Genomic DNA, 25546 nt, shown 5'->3' with positions numbered 1-25546 from the left:
GAGTTGTGGTGCTGGAGAAAAATATTGAACATACCATGGACTGCTAAAAGAACAAACAGGTCTGCTCTAGAGAGAGTGAAACGAGGCTGTTCTTTAGAGGCAAGGAATTTGAAGCTCTGGCTGGCATAATTTGGGCATGTTGCCGGGAGAGACCAGTCTTTTGCAAAGGACATAAAGCTTGGAAGGGTGGAGGGACAGCACAAGAGGAAGACCCTGGATAAGATGGGCTGACTAAGTGATTGGGGTAATGGGGATAGGTTTGTCAGAGACAATGAGATTGGCTTAAGATAGAGCAGAGTTCAGAGCTGTGGTACATTGGGTCACTATGAGTAACAAGAGACTCGACGACATGTAACAGTGGCAAAGGCTTACACAGGAATCACATTGAATATATCTGTGGAAAGAATCATTGGGAAAGCTTAATATCAGCTGTGAAAACTGGGTGCAGGTGCTGACTGTGGAACAGACCTACTCATATGTAATTTCACACTGAAGCTAAAGAAAATTAAATCCACAAGAACCAAAATTTGACTTTGAGTCTATCCCACCAAATTTAAAAACCATCTCAGGAACTGTTTTAAGGCTTTGAACACTAATGAGTGAAGGCCAAATGAGCTGTGGAAGGATATTAAGAATATTGTCCATGAAGAATGCAAAAAGCCACTACAAAGACAGAAAAGGAAGAAAAGACTTGAGATGTATGTTGGAAGAGATTCTGAAAATTGCAGTAGAGCTCTGAGAAGCCAAAACAACAGAAAGAAATAGGATTTCTTTAAGGAGCTGAACAGAAGATATCAAAGGACTTCTTGGGAAGACAAAACAATGTATTATAATGAAATGTGCAAAACGCTGGAGTTGAAAAGTCAAAAAGGACAAACTTGCTTAGCATTTCTTAAGCTGAAAGAACTGAAGAACAAATTCAAGCCTTGAGTTGCAATACTTAAGGATGCTGTGGGCAGAATATCGAATGATCAGGAATCATCAAAAAAGATGGAAGGAGTATACAGAGTTACTGTATTGAAAATAATAGACTGACAAAGAATTTCATGAAACAACTTAATGTTTAAGAGGCCATGGTGATTAACGAGGAAGTTCTGGCTGCTTTGAAGGAATTGACAAAAACAAGGCCTCAGGAATTGATGGAATATCAATTGACATATTTCAACAAACAAATGCAGTCCTGGGCGTGTACACTAGATTGTGCCAAGAAATCTGGAGGATGACCACTGGCCAACTGACTGAAAGAGATCATATTTATTCCCATTCAAAATTTTAAAAAAGTGATCTGACAGAGTGTAGAAATTATCAAACAATATCACTAATATCACACACAAGCAAAATCCTGCTAGAGATTATCCCAGAATGACTGGAACAGTGTATAGACAGAGAACTACCAGAACAACCTGGGTTTAGAAGAGGCTATGACATTAGAGACATTATCACCAATATCAGTTGGATTTTAGCAGAAAGCAAAGAGTACCAGAGGAAAGTCATTTGTGTTTCATTGACTGTGCAAAGACATTTGACTGTGTGGATCACAACAAACTTGGCTGACTCTGGGATGAATGGGAATTCTAGAACACTTGATTGTACTTATGCAAAACTTATGCTTGGGCCAGGAAACAGTCATCAGAACAGAGCAAGGAAACACTACATGGTTCAAAATTAGAAAGGGAGTGCATCAAGAATGTGTCCTGTCTCCATACCTTTTCAAACTGTATGCAGAACAGATCATTCAGGAGGCTGGATTTTTTGAGGAGGAATGTGCCATTAGGGTTGGAGGAAGACTTATCAACAACCTGCTCGAGGGTCAGGTCTGAGTGGGTTCACATCAACGATAAGAACATCTTTTGTTTCCCTACTTAGATTAACATTAGTTTAAGCCAAAGAATAGCTTTTATTTCTCTTTCACATAAAATAAATAATTTAGCGGTGAGAAACCCAGAGCTAGAATGTTGGCTTCCTAATTAGAATGGACATGCGCTCCTGTAACCTTTATTCTCATAATAATGGCCATGAGATTTTTATCTTTAAGTGCTTCATGATCTAAGATGAAGCCATCTATCCACATTCCAAGCAGCAAGGGAGAAAAAAAGACAAATGCTTCCAGAAATGTCACAAAATATTTTTACTAACATACACATGGCTGTGAGTGACTAAGTTCTCCACCTGCTGCATGGTGGAGTGGCGGGATAGACAGTTCGATCTTTTTGGCTGTGTACACTGCTGCTCTGAGTTAAATTGGAAATATCTTACTGAGAGCTAAGAAAGAGTTGCCAGGAAAAGCAAAACTGTGCATTCTTTAACATTTCTCACCTGAACACTTGGAATGTTACTAATTCAAGTTGAACACACACACACACACACACACAGATATGGATATATACATACATATATGGAGCTCTGTTGGCCTCGTGGCAAAAAAACTACACTACAATCCTGTTGGCATGTGGTTCGAGGTCACCAGCTGCTCTGCAGGAGGATGGGCAATCTCCCCCTGTGCAATTAACTGCCTCTGAAAACTCTCCAAAGGGTCATCTGTGGTCGGTTCCTACTCTGTAGTACACAACAGCACACACACATACACACACACACACGCATACACACACAAAATAAAGAGCAAATTCCTTTTTTTTTTACTATTTTTTTAAATTTCGTTTGTTTATTTTTCATTTCAATGAACATCTACAGAGATTTTGGAATTCCATTCATTCATTGTTGCACCCTTCTCCCCGCACACTACCCTCCCTACCCAGCCCCCCTCCCGTTTGCTCCTCTCCTTGAAAAGCAAAAGAAAAACTCCCTCATTGGTACACAATCCCCCCCCGCACCTTCCCAAACCCCACTCCCTACCCCGAAATATAATCCACTCTGCAACCCTCATTGCGTACTCCTACGATAAGAATAACGCCCTAAAATATAATACTTTTAGACTATTCTCTCCCCCATAGACTTCAATGCCGTAAACATATTTCATCCAGTTTTTCTCAGTCTTACCCCCACCCCAATGCTAGCCTCATTCTACAACAGTGGCACCATATAGCATTTGTACCTCACTCAGCATAATGTCCTCCAGGTTCACCCATTTTGAATAATATTGCATGAGTTCCTTGTTTTTCAATGCAGCATAGTATTCCATTGTGTGAATATACCACAGCTTCTCTACCCATTCGTTTGTTGATGGGCATTTAGGTTGTTTCCAACTCCTTGCTATTGTAAACAAAGCCGCGATAAACATGGGTATGCATATATCTACTTGGATGTCAATTTCATTCAAGAAAAGCTTGGGAAAACTTTAGTAGCCCTAATGCACAACATAAAGAGTCTTCCCAGTATTCTGAAAAATTTACAGCCAGGAAAAGATAAAATAGATGAATGGGACCTTCTAAGAATCAAATCCCTATGCGCATCCAGAAACTTCTCTAACAGGGTAAAAAGGGAAGCCACAGACTGGGAAAAAGTTTTGGGTAATGACATGTCAGACAAGGGACTTATATCTAGAATTTATAAAATACTCGGGCACCACAACAAGATAAAGGTGAATAATCCAATTGAAAAATGGGCACAGGATATGAATAGACACTTCACCAAGGAAGACATTCAGATGGCCAACAAGCACATGAAGAAATGTTCAAAATCCCTAGCTCTGAGAGAGATGCAAATAAAGCAAATTCCTTTTAAGAAAAGATATTTTCTTCCTTTAAGAAATGGTTTTTAAATCTATATTGAGTATGTGGTTGATAAAAGCTGAGCTCTTTTGGCCAGGTGGGTATGGAGCTGTGCTGCAAACCCAAAGGCAGGCAGTTTGAATCCACCAGCGGCTCCATGGGAGAAAGATGAGCAACGCCCTCACGTGCTGAAACCTCATTGGAAGGTCAGCTATGTCATTTCTGACTTGATGGCAGTGTGTTTTGAGTTTATTGTTATGCTCTGTAGGTGTGGGGAAAAAATTAATCCTGCCAGGGGTTCAGTTGTACCTAGTCCATGAACAGAATAGGAATATCATTTTATAGTACAGATTTTAAGAGAGGTATGACCTTGCTATATTTATGGGGAGAAGAGTTAAAAATCACACTGTCATGGAATTCATCATCATAAGTAAATCCTTTTGACTATAGAATTGTCAAGTTTTCATTTCCTCAGTTATTTCTTTTCCCCCATTCTTTTCATTACATCACTTTTTAAAAAATTATATTGCTGTGTGTACACAATTCATACATATTGTGTTTCACACTACCCTTCATTCACACTGTGTTTCATACAATCATTCCCATTCATTGCATCTTATAAAACCAATCCCCACTGAACTACGCCCCCCATTACCCACCTTTTCAGATCCCCACTGATCCTTCTCATTTCCTTCACCCGCTCCCTCCACTTACCATATCTTGCAATCCAGTGATTTCTCCCCTGCCAATCCACACTCCTCTGCTCCCACCCCTTTCCCCCTTGGACCCCCATAGATATTTTGCTAGTTTTCCTTCTGCTAAATGTTTATGGTCCAGTATTTTAAAGAAGACATGAATGAGCAAAGATAAAGCACCAAAGGGAGGGAGAAAATCAATCTGACTTGAGGTCCTGGAAGGAGTCCTGGTAGCACAGTGGTTAAACACTCAGCTGCTACTGGAAGTTCTGCACTTTGAACCTACAAGTTGTTACATAGAAAAAAGATGTGGCATTCTGCCCTTCCCTTAATGATCACCACCTTCAAAGCCCTGTAGGGCAGTTCTGCTCTGTCCTTCGGACACACTGTGAGTCAGAATTTAGTCCATTGCAATGGGTTTGGCCATTTGGTTTTAGAGGGCTTTGTGTTAAGAGTTGTTAGTTGTTGGTGAGTGTTAAGAGCATGAGCACTGGTGGCCTGAGGGCAGGGAATTGTACTGCCAACCCAAAGACATTCAGTTCGAATCCACCAACTACTCTGCAGGAAAAAGATGGGTAGCTTCTTCACATGAGATTTACAGCCTCTGAAACCCACTGGTAGGTCAGCTATGAGGTGGATCCAACTGAATAGCAATAAGCTGAGTTGTGTTAAGAGCAACAGTTTGAGGACAAGGATCATTCCTCAGATTGGGAACTAGAACTTAATAATGTTAACTGGGGAGTAAGAATGTTTGTGGAAGAGACACTAAAATACAGTGACGTGCATGACTTAACAGAAATACATTGTTAGTATTTTATAACATACTCTTTCATAAGTTCCTATAGATTGGTCATTCTCTGAACATGTTTGCTGGTCCCCTGAAGGCCATGGTCATGCCTCTTATGCATGTATTAGCAGTGGTAACTGTAGTGTTATACCAGTTTTTCTTGTTATTGATATGTTCTAGGATGCAAATGTTCCACCAGTGTCTTTTCTGAAAGTTCTAAGACTGAATAAAACAGAGTGGCCTTACTTTGTAGTGGGGACTGTTTGTGCCATTGCCAATGGGGCCCTTCAGCCAGCATTTTCACTCATCTTCTCAGAAATGATAGAGGTAAGTTTGGAAACGTCACATAACACTTGATTTGTATCAGCTCATCAACTCCTTCTCATCCCCACCTCACCAGATGGATCCATTTTATGAGTTATTCTCAAGTATAACAAAGCATCCTTGACATAAAGACATCTAGAGTCTCTTTTTTCCCTCTGAGAAAAGCTATGCAGGAGAAGTAGCCTTTTAGGATCAAGTATGACCCTAATATAAAAAACAACAAAGGGGACGTTCTGACTAGCATCTCTTTTCATTTGGGGGAAACCGGTACCCTGTGCAATTTGTTGGAAAGTGGAGAAAGCCTTGGTTTAAAAGCCTTGGTTCTGAATGCCCACTGGCCTTGACATTCAATAACTATAAAAACTTGGGCAAGATACTTTTTCTCTCTGTCTCTCTCTTTCTTTCTCTGTACAACAGTAGTATCTTCCTGATAGGATTACCAAGAATTAAACTAGATTATATAGGTGATTAGATGCATATCCAGTCCTCCAGTTGTCCAGATGGTGATGTACTCACTACTAACAGAAAGGTTTCCAGTTCAAGCCCAGAGGTGCCTCAGACAGCCATTATCTGCTTCTAAAGCTCACAGTCTTGAAAACATTTGAAAAATTTTATTCCACCTCCTGTGGAGTTGTCATGAGTTAGAATCATCTCAGTGACAGCAGGTCTGTCTTTCAATGTGAAAAATGTTTAGGTTAGTTCTTTGATAACTATTACAGTAAACATTGTAGTAAGTACTCAAAAAGGTGTCCTTTCTACATCAATAAAGTTACTGTTATTCAATTATGAAATTTATTAGGGGATGCTTATAAGAATTTATCAGAAATATGTTAGACCCCACAAAACCCAGTATGTATAGGGTATGACCACCCTAATCAGCCTTTAGTGTTGTTGAGTACTGTTGAGTCAGAACCAAATCATAGCTGATCATCCAGTGGATTTTCAGAGGTAATTAACTGCACGAGAGGAGATTGCTCATCCTAATCCCATGGAGTAGCTGGTGGATTTGAACTGCGTGCCTTTGGGATTGCAGCACCATTTCTTACCACTCTTCATCATGTTGTTAATTTGCTATTCTTGTGACATTAAACATTAGTCTACAATTAAAACTATAAGCCAAAATATAGGAAGTGATAAGAAGCTGCACTGCGATCCTGAAGGCACACAGTTCAAATCCATCAGCTGTGCAACTGGAGAAGAATGTGCAGTCTCCTCTGGTGAGATGAACTGACAGAAAACGTACTGTAGCGTCAGCTATGGGTCAGCTCCAAGTCAATGGTACAGAACAGCAGTATGTGTGTATTTGTGTGTAGGGGGTTATAGAGTGTTTTCATTTCAAAGAGGATGGTCAGGGCAGGCATCTCTAGATGGAGACTTGGTGGAGTGAGAGGTGGAGAGCTGTGCAGCTTCATGGAATTCATAGAGACAATAGCAAGTGCAGAGAAAGAAGACCAGCTCTAGAATATGCAACGACCTACAGCACTGAAGTATCAGCCTATGTTATGTCACCCAATTGTCCATGTGAAAATGTTGAAATGTCAAGCTTTTGTTTTAGTTTGTGTATGTATGAATATATATTTGCCATAATTTTAAAAATATTTTTTAAAATTCCATCTTCATTCCCTGGATTTTAAAATGTGATGCTTGAGCTATTTTATTTATTGGATAAATAAACAAAGATTGCATAATCCAAGTGGGTATTTTAAATGTTCTTTTGTAGATATTTGGACCGGGGGATGATGAAGTGAAGCAGCAAAAGTGCAACATGTTCTCCTTGCTTTTTTTAGGTCTGGGAATTATTTCTTTTTTCACTTTCTTCCTTCAGGTAAGTACCCTCGACTTGCCTTCTTATCTAGTATAAATTCAGTTTTTGTGGTTATATACTTTGCAGTCAGAATCAATTCATACCTGACCATTCAGAGGGTTTTCAGAGGCAGTAAATCACACAAGAGGAGATTGCCCATGATTTTCCCATGAAATAGCTGTTGGATTCAAACCATGTATCTTTGAGTTCACAGTGCAGTTCCTTACCACTAAGTGAGCAGAGCTCCCTGGATAGTATTCAATTAGAGAGTTCATTAAAACCTAACAGAGTTTACAAATCCTTGACATGAATTTAATTGCAAATGCACTTGGCATGCAGGCTCTTACAGAGGATATCCCTTAGTGTAGGAACTGTGACTCCCTTCTCTGCTAAAAGTATAATTACAAGTTCACCTTCAGGAAATAGTCATTACCAAAGAAAGGGGACAGGAACCCTACTGCTGTGCAGTTGATCCTGCCTCATAGAGAGCCGATAGAGCAGAGCAGAACTGCCTGATAGGGTTTCCAAGGTTCTTAATCTTTATGGGCGTATATTTATGTCTTCATCTTTTTCCCCAAGGGGCAATTGATAGGTTCAAACCACCTGTATTTCAGTTAGCAACCCAACACTTAATGCCACGATAACACCAGGGCTCATTTATTGAGGAAATCAATTCACTGGAAAACATAAAGAACCAGTTAAACTTGTTGGTTTAAAGACCAAGTTGCACCTGACCCAAGCCATACTATTTCATTTGTCCTAAACATGTGAAAGTTGGGTAATGAATAAGGAAACCCAAAGAATGATTTATGCCTTTGAATGTTGATGTTGGTGAAGAGTACTGAATACACTGTGCACTGCAAAAAGAACAAACAAATCTGATTTGGAGGAAGTATAACCAAGGTGCTTCAGAGAGGTGAGCATAGTGAGCTTCAACTCACATACTATGGCCATCTTATCAGGAGACACCAGGCCTTGGGAAAAGACATCATGCTTGGACAAGTGGAGAGTGATCTAAGAAGATTCTCAGTGAGATGGATTGACATAGTGACTGTGACAATGGGCCTTAGCACAGAGGAGATTGTGCAGATGGCACAGGATAGGGCGAGATTCCGATCTGTTCACAGTGTTCGCTATGACTTATAGTTGACTTGATAGCTGACACCTAAAAACAACTTGAAAACTGGAAAAATTTAGTGCAGTGCCTTTATTATTCACTTAATTGACTATTTGAAAGAATATAGATTATTTGCTTTCAGATAGTGTAGAACTGGCTAGTGAAACCTACTGTAAATGATACTTTTCTGCTTAGGTAAATGTTTACCAAATTCCCTTTGGTTCTAAGACATGACTTTTGAATACAGTCCTATTCAGAAAAATCCTATTCTGATTGCTAAATCAGCAAAAAAAAAAATGTTATTCATGGCCAGTGCACAGGCTTGGTATAGCAGCAACTGACTGATCAAACCCATCCCTAGAGTGTTATGGAATGAAGCTGGTGATATGATGCCAGGGAAGCAAGGGGCTGATGCATGGAATAGTGGTCCCCATTTTAGCTTCGAGCCATCTCCTAAAAGAGAAAGGAGGAGATGAAGGCAATATAGGCTTTGACAAGAGGCATCTGGAGCAGCCATCGCCAGTCCTGCTGGCTTTAAGTAGAAAGCTCTGCTGTGTATCCACATAGTGTTGTACACAAGGCTAGAAGCCTACGTATCCTGAGGTGGAGGGCAGGGGGACCTAGGAGCAAGCCCTACTGTGGACATCTGGGCTATGCTCCAGTCTGGACATGGCATAATTAGAGGGAGGGAACTTGCCTGGCAAAGAGGCTTGCAAAGAAGAAGAGCCTCATTGTTCCCCCGAGAGCGGGAGTTGCTGACAGGGAACCAGCAAGCTCATTTATGTCCTCTTTCCCTCAACATTGCTTTCACCAAAATGTGTTTCTGAGTAGAATTTTGTTACATTTCTTTTCAACTGTTTTACTTTATGTATTAGGAACACACTGACAGCTGTAATAGGAGACAGTTATCTTTCTCATTGAAATGTTGTCCTTGAAAATTTTGAAAAATAACCCTATTTAGAGTGGCTTAGAAGTCAGAACAAGACACTTTCAAAGTTACTTTTGTTTTATGAGACTCTTCTATACCAATGGTGTATAGATACCTGGTGGTGCAGTGGTGAAGCACTCAACTGGTGTCCAAAAGGTGCTGTTTGAAACCTGCCAGCAGGCTCCACAGGAGAAAAGATCTGCTTCTGGAAAGATTATTGACTAGGAGACTCTACAGGGAAGTTCTCCTCTGTCCTCCAGAGTTGCTATGAGTCAGAATAACAGGTATTGATGATTTAGCTATCCAAGCCATGATCTTTTCAGTTGCTTCCCATGCATTTGAAAGTTGGACAATAAGTGAAGAATACAGAAGAAGAATTGATGCCTTTGAGTTGTGATGTTGATGAAGAGTATTGCGTATACCATGGACAGACAGCCAAAGGAACAAACAAATCTATCTTGGAGAAAATTCAACCGGAGTGTTCCTTAGAAGCAAGGATAGTAAAATGTTGTCTCTCTTACTTTGGACCTATTCTCTGGAGAAACCAGCCCTTGGAGGGGCATCATGCTGGGAAAGGTGGAGAGTCCAATAAAGAGAGAAAGACCCTCCACAAGGTGGATTACCATGATGACTTCCACCAAGGGCCTGAGCAGTACAGAGATCGTGAGAATGGTTCAGATCAGTGGTCCATAGGCTTGATATAAGTCAAGGCTTGATGGCACCAAACAACAACAACAACAATAATTTAGCAACATGTGAATTTTCATTTGGAATTTTGAATTACTGTTTAGTCTTAAGACATTTTATGTTGGATAGCTGGTTTTCTTTTTGTTTTAGTTCTTTTTTAAAAAAACAAAATTGTTGTACCACTGAATCAGATCCACTTGACACAGAAGGAGATTGCCCCTCCTTCTCCAGTGGAGCATCTGGTAGATTTGAAGCATGTGCCTTTGGGATTGCAGTGCCGCTTCATGCCTCTAGGCCACCAGAGCTTCCTTTGAATAGCTGAATGTGAACAACACAATTGTATCACAATACTCAAACTCATTGCAGAGAATTTGGAAGTGACTCATAGCTGACCAATGAGTTCTTAGAGGCTGTAAATTGTACAGAAGGAGATTACTACCTTTCTCCCTTGGAACAACCGGTGGATTCAAACCACCAGCCTTTGGATTGGTAGTACAATTGTCTACCCATTGGGCCACTAGAGTTCCTATGAAAATAATTGTTGTTGATTGCCTTCAAGTGAAGCATGACTCATAGCAACCCTATGAACAAAAGGCCTGAAGCCCCTCTACAACTATTAACATATATCATAGTTCATGGAGTTTCTGGAGGCATGTTCTTTAGAAAGTAGATGCCACTAAAAAAAAAAAAAAAAAAAAAAAAAGTAGATGCCACTCCTGCTTCCGAACCTGTCATATTATGTTGTTATTGTTATGTACGTTGAGTTGCCTGCGATACATAGCAACCCTATGTACAGCAGCTCTGAATCCTTCCCTGTCTTGAGCCAGTCTCACTGATTCTGACACACAAAAATACTAGTGATGACTAAAAATGATGTCTTCCCCCCACCCCTTAACTAGGGTTTCACATTTGGGAAAGCTGGAGAGATCCTTACCACAAGGCTTCGGTCGATGGCTTTTAAAGCAATGCTAAGACAGGTGGGTATGTGCACTGGAAATGTCTTCTATTTTCCAGATTTCTTTTAAGCCTCTTCTTCTTTTTACTGATATGCTATGGTTCATATTACTGTCCCTTCCCTTATAAAAACACTGATAGGAATCATACAAGTTGTCCTTGCTTTTCATTATTCAAAGACCACTCAGGGCTTTCTGGGGAACATAGGCTTATTTAGATGGCTTCTTTTTCTTTACTCGGCAGCTATCTCTGTGTGGGTACTAGAACTTCAAGGGCTTGTCTAAATCCTGCACAGGAGTCCATGGAGAACCCAAGATGCCTTCAGACAAAGGGGTAAAGTGGTTCACCCCATTTACGTACCACAATTGAACATAGTAACTGTAGGTTTCCTCAGATGTTGGTAATTGAGGAGTTACTTGGATGCTTTTCTGTTTTATTAGGGCTCTGTTTTTATATTAACTCATATCCCACAGCACACAGTGTCCTGGTCAAACTAAGAAACCCCAAACTCCCTGGCACTGTGTTGTTGTTATGTACCATCAAGTCAGAGCAGCTCATAGCTGGCCCTGCAGTGGGTTTTCAGAGGCTGTAAATTACACAAGAGGAGGAGATCTCCCACCTTTCTCCCACGGAGCACGTGATGGGCCTGAACCTTGTGCCTTTGGGTTTGTGGCACAACGCCTTACCACTAGACCAGCAGAGCACCATTGTATCAGATGCTATTCATAGAGAGTGTAGTGGTTTTTCAAGGCTGTAAGTCTTAGCATAGGGAGTTCTGGTAGCTTAGTGATAAGGAGTTGTACTGACAAGACAAAGGAACACAGTTTAAATCCACCAGCTGCTCCAGGGAAGAAAGATGAGAAAAGCCACTGGAGGGTCAGCTATGAGTAGTAGGTTCTGATTTGATGGCACACAACCAGCAGCACACCAGGGAGCTCTGGTTACATCGTCCACAGCTAGTTACACTACAAACCCAAAGCTGTGCACCAGTGGCCCCTTGGTAGTGTGCTGGCAGTTGGGTCTGTCATGCACTATCTGTTCTTTTGGGCAATCCAGTACAAAAAGTGTGGGAGAAATATGTAGACATGGATTCTCTACTTTCATAGAGACTATCTAAAAAGAGAACCAAAATAAAATGCAACCAATTGATAGAGATTGAGTAAACGCCTGTTCACAAAAGAGAATTTATTTTGAACAAATCTGAAAGTTTACAAACTTCTCCCCCAGTGTTTCCTAAACTATCTAGAGAAGCTCTTGTGGCACAGTGGGCTGAGCATTTTGCTCCAATACAAAAGGTCAGCAGTTCAAACCCACCCAGTGGCTCTGTAGAAGAAAGGTGAGGCAGTCCATTTCCACAAATGTTTACAGCCCTGAAAATCCTGTGGGAAGTTCTACTATGACTCTTTGCCAATGAGTTTGGGTTTTTTAAGAAAAATTATTGGATATGCAATTATTTTATATTTAAAAATACTACAAATGAGTGCTTTATAATTAAAATTCTATGCAAGACATGAGTTTTCTATCCTTAAAAACAAACAAAAAACCCACCAAACAACAGCTCACCACAGTGAGAAACAAAGGCTTCTTTTCTCCTGTCCATAGTGTATAAGAGTATGTCTAACAGATCTCTTCACCCTCTGAATCCGTTCCTTTATGAGAGAGAGACATGTCCATATTTAGGTTGTAATGTCCGTACATCCCATCCAGCTCCACTAACACAATATCTACAGCTATTGAATCTATTCCAACTCACAGTGGCCTAGTAGAGAGAATGTTGTTGTTGTTGTTGTGTACCATCGAGTCGGAACTCACCCATAGCTGACCCTCTGGCAGGTTTTTCAGAGGCAGTTAATCACATGGGCAGAGATTGCCCATCCTTCTCCCACAAAGCAGCTTAGATCAATAGGATTCCTAAGGCCGTAAATCTTTACGGGAGCACACTGTCTCATTTTTCTACGCCAAAGCTCTTGATGAGTTTGCACTGCTGACCTTTTAGTTAGCAGCTGATTTCTTCAGCCGTAGTATATCCAGGGCCGCAAAACTGACAGGAAGCCGAACTGCTCATCGCCCCTCTCCCCGCCACCTCCCTACCCCATCTGCCCAGAGCGGTGATGCTCTCTTCCTGTCAGACCAGAGCAGCTTGAGGGTGGGTCCTGGGGGACTCAGGCCCCTTAAGGTTCAGCAGTGCACGTGATGTCATCCCTGCACTTCAGTATACAGGGGACGTGTAGGTATTTTCTTCACATTGAGGCTTTGGAATGTTTTATTTACTTTTTGTTGCCTGTTTTGATTTTGAACTAATTAAAGGTCTATTTTGTGCTTTAGGACATGAGCTGGTTTGATGACCATAAAAACAGTACTGGTGCACTTTCTACAAGACTTGCGACAGATGCCTCTCAAGTCCAAGGAGTATGTAGATGGCACTCCACTAAGTATTCCTATTTGCCATAGTTGTAAATAGACATGTGGCATAGCTGTACCTGTGAGGCTGCTGTCAGCTGGAGTTAAGGGAAAGCTTGAGCTGATCTAAACGATAAGAGCAAGGTTAGATTTAAGGATTTCTTGATCCATTGACTAAAAAATGTCATCAAGGACCCAAATTCCTTCTTTCTGGGTGTCTGTCTCCATCTTCATCTTAAGACTCATACCCCTCCTGGCCCTAGGATGGGTGTCATTAACAATCGCAGCTACAAGCTGCCTCATTTCCCATACTAGCAAAGAGGCACTGTACCTGTGACTCAGCCACCAAGCCAGAACTCTTCCTTTACCCTGATTTGTATCACATGCCCAGCCTTGAACCGGTACCAGGTGCAGGCCGAGCTCTGACCCCCTAATGCCGAACTTGGTTAATTTTTCTGAAACTTCCCTGCTTCCCCATCATGAAAGAGAAGGAAGAAGTGAGAGCCCACTATAATAAGCTTTATTTTCTGAGTGGTATAAATGGTAATTTATTTCTATGTAAGCATCATGGTAGACAGTCTCTTAGGTTATGTATAGGTACGGTCTCTTAAGAGGGTGTAAATTTTTCTTTTATGCCTTTTTGAAGCAAAAGGTTTTTTAAATTACCAGAGTCCCTTGAGGTTAAATGTTGTTTCCATTAACAAAGTGTATCCCCTCCACCTATCCACAAACAGAAGAGTTGATCACTTGGTTACATAACATGGGTTTCCTGTGGGCAGGAGAGGCATGAGTGTTCAGCATGCCAGGGTTAGGACTTACTGTCATGAAAGTGAGCATAGGTTAGAACAGGCATAAACTCTCTCTTATTTCTGACCAAGGAACCTCAGGAAGTTAAACACAACTGCACTGCCTTTCTTGTTTTCTAGGCCACGGGGACCAGGTTGGCATTAATTGCACAGAATACAGCCAATCTTGGAACTGGTATCATCATATCATTTATTTACGGTTGGCAGTTAACCCTTTTGTTGTTATCGGTTGTTCCAATTATTGCTGTATCAGGAATTGTTGAAATGAAAATGTTGGCTGGAAATGCCAAAAGAGATAAAAAGGAACTGGAAGCTGCTGGAAAGGTGGGTTACATAAAACTTCAATTAGAGTGAGAATTGTTTTAGACATGCTTTTATTTGCATTATCAGTCCTAACATGCATATTTCCGTATTTCATGTTTATACTCACTACACCTACTAATTGTCAACACTGTGCATGAAATATTTAACTGTATTAATAATTCATAGAGTTTGAAAAGAAGGTAATTAAAGATTTTTTAGCCCAAAGTGCTCTTAAAATGTTATTATAAAATCTTCTGATTTTAGCACCTCTCATCTTTTACTTCCTAGTCTTTTGCTATAGTGATACAAACACCGCTCTTCTTTTGTAAATGAAAACACCTTAAGGCAGAGAATATAAGTGAATTGTTCAAAGTATGACATTTGCCAGTATTTGAGTATTTGTCTGCTTTCTAGAATTAATGTATATAGCCAGCAGGTGGCAGTAATGCCCTGAGCTTTTTGTTCTACCTCTAATGGTGTGGGAGCTCAGGTGGCTAGTGGTAAGGAGTTGTTTTTGCCAACCCAAAAGTACATGGTTCAAATCTACCAACTGAGGAGAGCTCTGGTGGCATGGTGGTAAGGAGCTGCAACTACAATCCCAGAGGTGCACGGTTCGAATCCACCAGATGCTCTGCCGGGGAAGGAGGGACAATCTCCTCCTGTACCAGTCAGATCTGATTTGACGGTACACTCACACAAAAATAATAAAATAAAAAAAATTTTTTTAAAAATCTACCAACTGCTGCACAAGAAGGTCAGCTATGACTTGGTTTCTACTTGATGGTATATAGCAATAACTAATGGCAAAAGGGAGCTCTGGTTACCTGGAACTTACAGCGTTGTGCAGCTTACCCAAAGCTTACACTGGTTCTAATCGACCAGCAGCTCTGTAGGAGAAAATGAGCAGTCTCCTCCCTTGCAGTTTACAGCCTCATTAACTGTTAGATGGTTAGCTATGGGCTAGTTCTAATTCAACAGCAATGAGTTGTTGAGTTGGTAGTGGCAAGTGGGCTAATAATTATATGAGCCTTACTATGTGCCAGTAACTGTGCTGAGTACATGTACCAAATCACTAAATTCTGACAATAGGCCTATGAGGCAGGCACTAATATTACAGCAGTTTCACAAGTGAGATATTAAAAAAGATGTTAAAGTCAAGTTGGGATTCAAAGTGAGGTCATCAAAATTAAAAGCTGGACTTTGAACCTGAAGTTAATGATTCAAACCTACCAGCTGTTTCGTGGGGAAAGGAGGTAGCAGACTGTCTTCATGATAAGTTACAGCCTTGGAAGCCATAAAGGGCACATTAATTACTCGGTCCTATAGCATGTCTTGGATCTGAATCTGAATGGTTGCATGCTAGGAACTATACTATATGATCTTTTAAAGTGTATTTAAATGTATGCATAAACATTTATAAGTGTATGTAAATGTTCACATAGATTATAGCAACTGGTATTTTCATTATTAATTATGTGCTTATTATACTTTAATGAAACAGGAGGAAGTGAAGTAGGTATGAAGTCTAAATTGTAGTATAATTGTTACAACGCACAGTTTACACAGCCCTTTCACAATGTTGCTACCACTGACCCTCACTCCTGCTGGGTCAGGAGGGACTGGTAAATCTCCACTTTATAGAGAAGAAAGCAGCTGAGGTTGAATGACTTGCTCCAAATATGCTTTAATTAAACCAGCTTTGTCCAATGAAATAGCAGGTTACTTGCTGTGCTGCTAGCCCAAAAGTCAGCTGTTTGACTCCAGCAACTGCTCCACAGGAGAAAGATGGGCACTCTCCTCCTGTAAGGATTTGCAGCTTAGGAAACCAGAGAGAGGGCTGCGAGTTGTTAGAATGGACTCAGCAGCAGTGGGCTGGGTTCCCTCTCCGTTGGCCCGGCTGCCACTCAGTGCAGTGCTGAAATCATCCAGTGACTGACTCGTTGTCGAGTTGGAACCTCACAGGTGCCCCTCGGTGTGTTTTCAGAACCTGTGAATTACACAGGAGGAGACTGCCTGTCTTTCTTCCTTAGAACTGTTGCTGGATTTGAACTGCTTGCATGCAGACTAAGCCTACTCAGGAGCAAGTTTGAAGGTTTATTTTAGCCTACCATAGTCAGTGAATAAGTTATTATCTCAAATAAATGAAATCATCTCAACCTTACAATTACTGGTCAACACCTAATGTAATTTTGTAAATAGTTCTCTGTAAACAATAGCTAACTGTTAAGTCCCTTACATTTCAAGGTTCAGTGAAAAGCATGGTGAGAATAAACCTTGCCAAAACTGGATGTACTGGATATAAGCCACACCACCAAGTAAACTCTCCTTTCCAATGATATGTTGCTTACATCCGCATAGAGAATGGAGTGTGACCGTATCAAAGTATATAAAGGGAGGAGGAGTGCAGTATTACTCCATGCCCACGAGCCACGGAGCACCATGGCCAGGCCAAAGTGACACACAGCCTTAACCATCACAGCCAATGGCATGTCCGTCTTTCACTTCAGCGTTCTTTCCTGCTGTAGATGTGTTTTGTTAAATTAGTCTCGGAAGAGTCAGATTTACAATTGTAAATGAAAAAAATGTCAGCTAATGACAGAGCTGATAGGTGAGAAGTAAAGGGAGTGTGTGTGTCTGTATGTGTCTGTGTACATACAAATTCCTGGCACTTAACATCCACAATACTTTGTGTGAAATAGGATGACAAGTGATTTGGACAGAGTGGATGTTGTTGTTGTGGTCATCCTCATTGCCACTGCAGCTGCTGCTGGAGGTGCTGGTGGAGGCTGGGGCTCTGGTAATAGCAGCTGTGAGAATGGAGTAAGAAGAAGATAGCGGGGAGGGAACAGAATAGATTCTACCCGTCTACTGTCCCACCCACCTGGCAGCAGAAACAGCCCTGCAGCTGCCATGGCCACTGCCATTGCGGCTATTGCTGCCACTGCTGCCACTACTTGCCACCTGCCACCACCCCCACCACCCCCATATGCCCCTAGTATGAAGCCCAAGAGCCCATGCCCAGAGCCTCTGTCTCCCCTACTTGCATCCCATTCATGGTACAGTGTGCCAGCATCTGGGTTTGCAGTCTTTAAAACTATTGTTGTTAGGTGTTGTCAAGTTGCATACAACTCATAGTGAACCTGAGAACAACAGATCCGAACCCTGTCCTGTCCTTTGCCATCCTCATCATCTTACTGCCACTATGTCAGTCCACCTGGTTGAGGGTCTTCCTCTCTTCGCCATCCCTCCACCTTTCCAGGCATGATGTCCATCTCCAAGGAACAGCCTCTCTTAGCAACGTGCCCCAAACTAATAATAATAAACAAAAGGTAGTAGCTTTCTTTTTAAAAAATTAAATTAAATTAAACAAATCTAGATTAAAAATTTAAACAAAACACTTTTATGGGACCACAGAAGTTTGTGCATATAGTTAGATGTTTGTTATTCAAATGGATATTATGCAACATAAACCTGTATCTCTATCTCTCTCTCTGTGTGTGTGTGTGTGTGTGTGTGTGTGTGTGTGTGTGTGTGTGTGATTAAAGCTGGAAATTTTAAATGTTAATTATCAGCTCAGTTTTGTTTGCTCAGTCAATATCTGATTGCTTAGCTGAAAGGATAAAAGGTAGGAAGTCCTGGAAATCCCACAGTATCACTATTTCTTCAAAAAGGAAAACTCTCATTTACCTGGAGGCAGATTTATCATGGCTCACATGCATCAGGCCTCTGTGATACATCTCCATTCCTATTTTCCCCAAAGAGCTTGATAATGAAGTTGTTGATTGCCAAGCAGTGAAGGTCACAAGAGGCTGCATAGTAACTATATTCACAGAGATCATCTTAATTACTGAGGTTTGGAGGCTCTGCACCAGGATTAATTCCTGTTAACTCACAAAGCAGTTAGTTAATCCATGAGCAGTAGTTAACTATGAAACCACTTACAGATAATTTCACATTCTTACTCTCCTATGTATCAGCTCTAGCATTTTAAGCAAGTTATTTAACCTCTCTGCTTCAGTTCCTGCAAATGTTTAATATAGGAACAATATAATTTATTTCATAGGACTGTTGAGAGGTTATATGAAAATATACTGGTAAAAAAGAGTAGTAGTAGTTGTTGTTGTTATGTGCCGTTGAGAGTACTAGGCACATAGTAAAAATTTAGTAAGCATTCTGTACTCAAGCTCTTAGTGCTATGTATTAGATTTAAATTCATCATATATTTTTAAAATTATTCAGCCAAAAATATCAAAACCAACCAAACCTGGCTTCCACCCAGTTACTGAAACATGAGAACTAAGGAAACATTTATTTCAACACTGATACAACAGAAACTGAAAATAATAGGTTCCCTGTGCTAATGGTTGATTCTGTTGTTGAACTGTGATTTAGGCTGAATAGTTAAAACACAGACTATTAACATCAGTCAGAAGAGGTGTGGTTGGAAGGATCAGAAAACTGCTCTGGCGGGTTTGAGTAAAGGAATTTGATATAAAAGCAGAAGTACAGGAACTAGAACCAGTTTTGGATTAAATGGAAGGTTAGCTTCCAGCTCCTTTCTGAGGGCCCCAGCTCTGCCTGTTGTCTCTGAGTCTCTCCATACAACCTTTCACTGTTCCTTAACTGTTGTCTGTTTAGACCAGCTTCCTCCACATACCCATCATGACCCCCTAAATGGTGACCCTGAGCTTTGAATCCACAGGAGTTCTCAGTTCAAGGAGTTAATGCAAGTTCAGGAAACCAAGTCTGCCTGGCCCCGCTTCAGCCAGGTGTCCATCCCTGGTCTTATCAGTTATGGCCCGGTGGACAGGGTCATGTTGTTATTAAGAACGCTTTCCCAGTAGTGGCTAGGCAGTTTCTCTAAGAAAGTGGGTGCACAATTTCTCCAAAAGGCCTTTGTGCAGTTGCCATTGAGTCAATTCTGACTCATAACAACCCCAAAGTAGTACCACTCCTTTTCAAAGGTGTGCATCAAGGATGCATTCTATCTCCATACCTTTTCAACCTATATGTAGAACAGATCTTTTAGGAGGCTGGACTTTAGGAAGAAGAATGTGGCATCAGGATTGGAGGAAGACACATCAACAATCTGCTATGCAGATGATACAGCCTTGCTTGCTGAAACTGAAGAAGACATGAGGCGTTTACCGCAGAAAGTCATGGACTGTTGTCTTCAATATGAATTGGAGCTCAACATCAAGAAAATGAAGATCCTCACCACTGGGTCAATTGACAACTTCATAATGGAGGGAGAAGAGATTGAGAGTATTGATAACTTCTGCTTGCTTGGTTCCACAGTCAACACTCTTGGCACCAGCAGTCAAAAAATCAAAAGACAAGTCGCATTGGCAAAGTAAGCTGTCTGAGACCTCTCTCAAGTACCGAAGAGCAATGATATCCATTTGGAGATTAATGTGTGCCTCACCCAGGCCATGGTCTTTGCAGTTACTTGCTATCTGTCTGAAAGCTGGACAATAACTAAGGATGACAGAAGAAAGACTGATGCCTTTGAGTTATGGTGCTGGAGATACTGTGTTGAACATACTGTGGACTGCCAGGAGAACAAACAGGACTGTCTTAGAAAGGGTGAAGCCAGGCTGCTCCCTGGAGGCAAGGATTTTTAAGCTTTGTCTCACATACTTTGGGCACGTGGGGAGAAGGAACCAGTCCTTAGAGAAGGACATCATGCTTGGAAGGGTAGAGGAACAACACAGGAAAGGAAGATGAGATGGATTGACTCAATGACTGGATAAATGGGAGGAGGTCTGTTGGAGATGATGAGATTGTCACAGGATAGGGCGGAGTTCATAGCTAATGTACATAGGGTTGCTATGAGTTACAGGCAACTTGATGGCACATAACAACAACACAGCCTTTCAGAACCAAGTCACCAGAACCCACCTTCTGAGGTGCCTCTGAGTGGATTCAGACTGCCAGCTATTCAGCAGGATGGTCAAGTGCTTTACCATTTGTGCTACCTAGGGACTCTCAGCAGGCGTTAGGTATTATTCAGTGTCAATATCTCTTCCAGGCTCCCTCATTGACCATATGGAGAGAGCAAAGCCTCTAAAGACTATGACGTAGGCTATTCACAGGACACTGGTGGCCACACTGAGACTAGAACCTGGACCCCATTCTTGCCTTAAACTACTTCCTCTGAGTGTCCACCATGCTTAGCACAGCAAGTGTTGTTAAGATAACCGTTTTTACTTCAGAACTGCTATTGGAGAACACACCGTGCCTTCATTTTCCACATTTAAAGCCCAACAACACAACCTTAAGAATTCTTTTGACACCATCCTAAATCCTAAAAAGAGAAACATTTTTCTTTTTTTCAGAGGTAAAGGCCTCACTTGTAATGAAGGTCTTTTCTGTGTTACAGATTGCCACCGAGGCAATAGAAAATATTAGAACAGTTGTGTCCTTGACCCAGGAAAGAAAATTTGAATCCATGTATGTCGAAAAATTATATGGACCCTACAGGTAATTAACATATGATTGTTAATTAGAACCTAGCATTTTCTAAGGTCTAATCATTGTTTTCAAAAAGAGCACAAACATTCTAGTGCTACAAATGGATCTAAAGCATTAAGGTACCATTTTTCTAGCAATCATGTACTGAACAGGTAAGTGGCTTTTTTATGCAACTGGGCCACAAGGTTAGATTTTCACATCTCTTATAATAAAGAGTAAGATTAGATCTCCAAGCACTAAAAGGTGGAGGACTGCATAAGCACTTGCCATTGGTGTAAGCAACATAAATGACTCATGTTTCAGGACAAATGTTCTCCCAGAGAATTATTCAAACTATTTTTTTTCTTTGGACTATGTGGATTGAACTGAAGGTTAAATATGTTATTTATCTGTTCTCTAGATAAAGACCAGGGTTGACCCATTCTGAGTACGAAGATCGATGGTCTATCTCACTGGTTTCTCAATTAAAGGAACTTGTTTACAGCCTGGCTTGTTTTAAAAAATGAATCTATTTTAACAAAATTGAACATAACTTAGATTAGTTCTTTGTAGATTGGAACAATATTTTTGAACACACAGATTTGAACAGGACATTTTAAAATTCTCAACTTATTTCAGTTATATGTACTAAATATATGTCAGTATATAGTACTAAAGAAGACTTTTACTTATGGCCAGCAATATTCTATCCATTTGATATTTAACATATGAATGAATATATGTGGACAGTTAACTATGATGTTGCCTTTTATTCTCAACTTCAAAATAATTAAGAATAGAAGTTGAATTATTAACTTGGTTGTAACATAAAGATACAATAGTACTATAAACTTTCCATTAACATTAATAGTCATTACACCATGCTAACAGCACATTAACTGTTTGCATCAATAACACTGTGCAATTTACCTCTTACCCAATGCCTTCCTTCCAATATGAGAGTAAATAAATGAAGGTTTTTCAAGAGTTTAGAGGTCTAATGAAGTATATCATAAAGTCTACTTAGAAATGATGCAAAAGCTTCTAGTATGTGTCTACATAGAACTCACATCCTATTTTGATGAATTTGAAACAGTTTAGGTTTGATATCCAAGATAGTTTTCGGCACCACAAGCATGTTCACAGCAAAGTAGTTGAATATTTGAGTCATTAGTAAATAACATGTAATAAAAAAATAATAATATCTATCACATGAACAATTTCTATGAGCTAGGCACTATGCTAGATTTTTACCTTTTTTTTAATTCTCAAGGAAATTCTGTGTTATACTGATTACTCAATGTATAAGGCATTGTTTCCTAACTGATACTCAGAAGCCACTTACCCAAACTAATACATCTAGAGGCAGAACTCCTACCCAGGTCTCCCAGGTATAGAATATATTTTCCTTCAATTTTTTGCAAAGTGTGCATAATGCACATCGCAGACTAGCATGACACAGAGGAAGAGCTTGGTTTGTAACAGAAAACCCCCTTTTTTATTTAGAATAGGATACACAGTGCTAAAAGAGACTAACAGGTACACAGTGCTGGGAGAAGCTGAAGTGATGGTTACAGATCGCCTTATTTGCTTTTCAGGAATTCTGTGCGGAAGGCACACATCTATGGCATTACTTTTAGTATTTCACAAGCCTTTATGTATTTTTCCTATGCCGGCTGTTTTCGATTTGGTGCCTATCTCATTGTGAACGGACACATGCGCTTCAGAGATGTTATTCTGTAAGTAACTTTAAAAACATGAAGAATATTCCATAATTCCATAGTAGGGTTTCAATAGATCTATACAGAAGTTGAGAGTAGAAAATAAGGTTCATTTCTCTAAGGTAAGGTCCCCAAACCAAACACACTGCTGTCAAGTCAATTCCAAGTCACATGTGACTATCAGATTGTAGAACTGACTCATTAGATGTATATAAATCTTTACAGAAGCAGCCAGCCACGTCATACTCCTATTGAACAGTTACTTGGATTCAGATCACTGAACCCCTAGAATTCTTTAAGGTGAATTTACCAGGCATGGAAATCTAGTCTTGTCAGCACTTCAGTGATCACGTTAATGATCGCACATTCACTCATTGTTGTCAAGTAGGAACTAACTCATAGGTGAAGTTCCACTGGGTCTCAGAGACTATACATTACACAGGGGGAGAATGCCTGTCTTCCTCCCACAGAACGGCTGCTGGATTTGAACTGCCATAAAGTGTGTCTTTGGGTTAAGAGTGCAACTCCTCAAGGACTAGGTAACTAGAACTCCCTATTAATCAAGATGGACTGAAAGCCAAATTCACGAAAATAGTTAGAAACCAGAATTTCAATTATATGTATAATTCCAGTTAGGAAGCCAACAAACTTCCTCATTGTAAAGTATAAGCAAAAAGTGGGGAGCTCTGGTGTTCTAGTGGCAAGAAGTTGCGTTCTAATCCCGAAGGCATGTGGTTCAAATCCACCAGGTGCTCTGCTGGAGAAGGAGAGACAACCTCCTCCAGTGCCTGTTGGATCAGATTTGATGGTATACAACAAGAAAAAAGAAAAGGAGAAGGAGGATCAGGAGGAAAAAGACAATGAGAATGAGAAGACTATATAAGCAAAAAGAAATCACAACAAAGGGTTAAATAGATTTCTGGTTCTCTGCAACTAAAAGATGGTTTTGGCAACTGGATGAAAATACTTGACTGAAGTCTAATAGTCTTTCCCTTGCCAACCCAGGACTATGATGGATCTGTCAGCATTTGCCTCTTTTTTTTATTGTGTTTTCCATGTCTGACCCATAGTTTTACTCATGACCATGTTCTTCTTTCTAAAACATACTAAGGACATTCAGTAGCATTGCAATCTAGTCTTAAATGGGAGAAGCCACTCTTAAAGGTCACTTGACATTACTTCTGCTGTGATGGGATGCTTTTAGAGCAGTTGTTGTTGTTACATGCCTTCAAGTCACCTGCAACTCATAGCGACCCTATGTACAACAGCTCTGAATCCTGCTCTGTCTTGAGACAATTTCATTGTTTCTGAGACTTCTACCCCCATTTCCCTAGTCACAGAGTCAATCCATCTCATGCAGGGTCTTCCTCTCTATATCTTTTTTTTTTTAAATACTAGTTTATTTACAAAATTTAAATACATTGATTTTGAGAACAGATTCTTCCAATTTTCTTCTCCTCCCCATCAAATTGTATAACCCCATGATTAATCTCCTCCTCCCCCTATATATACATCCTCATCCTTCTGGTTCCACCCTCTCCCACCCCGCTTGAATCCTTATACTTATTCTATAATAAGAGTTTTATACAGTATTTGTCCTTATGGGACTGAGTTCACTCAGCATAATGCTCTCCAGTCCCTCTCAAGTTAGGAAATAATTACAAAAGCATTGCTCCGGCATGCTGTGTAGTATTCCATTGTGTGAATTAGACTTGGAAGTTTAATGAGGTAAATTTTATTTTTAAATTCTTCATTTAAGTGAAATTTTATTTTTAAATTCTTCATTTCTAAGTAGCAAAAGTTGTTTCCCCTTTCCTAGGAAGAGCACTAGTATTAGAAGTAAATAACTTTATGAAAATTATACTGTCACAGTTATTGGCTCTTTATAATTGCTCTTATAATTCTTTATAGAGCTATAGTTCACAAATAGACCTTTAACCCGATAACTATGTTTCAGATAGTTGCAATAGTTATTTTATTAGTAAAGAAAGTCTTTTTCAAGTTAAGACTTATTTTCTCTAGTAAGAATATGTTGTTGTTGTTGTTATTGTTGTTGTTGTTGTTGATTACCTTTGAGGTGAGCAGGACTCGTAGCGACCCTATGAACAAAAGGCCTGAAGCCCCTCTACAACTACCAACATTTATCAAGGTTCATAGAGTTTCCCGAGGCATGTTATTTAAGAAGTGGATGTCACTCCTGCTTCCAAAGTAAGACTATAGAGATGACTATTATTTATGACCATTTGTGAGGTTGGCTCAAATTCAACTCATTGCCATCGAGTCAGAACTGACTCACAGTTGACCCTCCAAGTTTTCGTAGATTGTCAATCACACGGGAGATTACCCGTCATTTTCCTGTGGTTACCTGTCATTTCCAGCTGCTGCTGGATTTGGACCTCCAGAGAGGTGTCACCTTTGAGTTAGCAGTGCATCTACCTACAGTTGGTGCCACCAGAGCTAGTGTAGAAGAAATCACAGACCGGAAGTCTGGGCTGTAGACTCCTTGCTGGGACTGATGGAGCTTCATCGCACTGTGCTTCAATTCCTAGTCTCACCAGCTCTAGAAAGGGTGAGCTGCTAAAATCACATGAGATTATAATTTAGATTCAGCTATAAACCGCTGCCTGGAAGTGAACTTTGAGAAGTTATTTAATACTAGGGAATAAGAGACACCACAGGAACACAATAAGGTAAACAGAGAAAAAGCAAGTAAATAGAGAAAAAGTAAACTGACTCCTATTCCTTTTGTTACTGAATTGTTATGAACGTTGAGGGTGATGGAGAAAGAGGGTTAATGATTAAAGGTATAATAAAATGTAAAAAGGGATAATTTCAGGGGAAAAAAGTCACAAAAATTGGGAAATAGTGATTTGGGATTTTCAAGCATCCTAGATTAAAT

The 25546-nt window shown here is 40.3% G+C and overlaps 1 protein-coding gene across 1 annotated transcript in view; it reads left to right on the top strand.

Moving 5' to 3' along the window:
• The window catches only part of ABCB4 (ATP-binding cassette, sub-family B (MDR/TAP), member 4), a 90585-nt gene that overhangs the window by 52642 nt on the left and 12397 nt on the right, over positions 1-25546 (top strand). The window contains exons 16-22 of the mRNA XM_006891485.1: positions 5331-5477; positions 7195-7299; positions 10910-10987; positions 13290-13373; positions 14291-14494; positions 20856-20956; positions 22525-22665. Coding sequence (XP_006891547.1) covers positions 5331-5477; positions 7195-7299; positions 10910-10987; positions 13290-13373; positions 14291-14494; positions 20856-20956; positions 22525-22665 — 860 coding nt within the window. The remainder of the gene's footprint in view (positions 1-5330; positions 5478-7194; positions 7300-10909; positions 10988-13289; positions 13374-14290; positions 14495-20855; positions 20957-22524; positions 22666-25546) is intronic.

The sequence above is a fragment of the Elephantulus edwardii genome, unplaced genomic scaffold, assembly GCF_000299155.1.
Source record: "Elephantulus edwardii isolate Elephantulus edwardi_28Jun2011 unplaced genomic scaffold, EleEdw1.0 scaffold00098, whole genome shotgun sequence".
In the NCBI taxonomy this organism is placed as follows: Eukaryota; Metazoa; Chordata; class Mammalia; order Macroscelidea; family Macroscelididae; genus Elephantulus; species Elephantulus edwardii.
The sequence above is the reverse complement of the archived record's forward strand: the minus strand, read 5'-3'. Positions and strand labels throughout refer to the sequence as shown.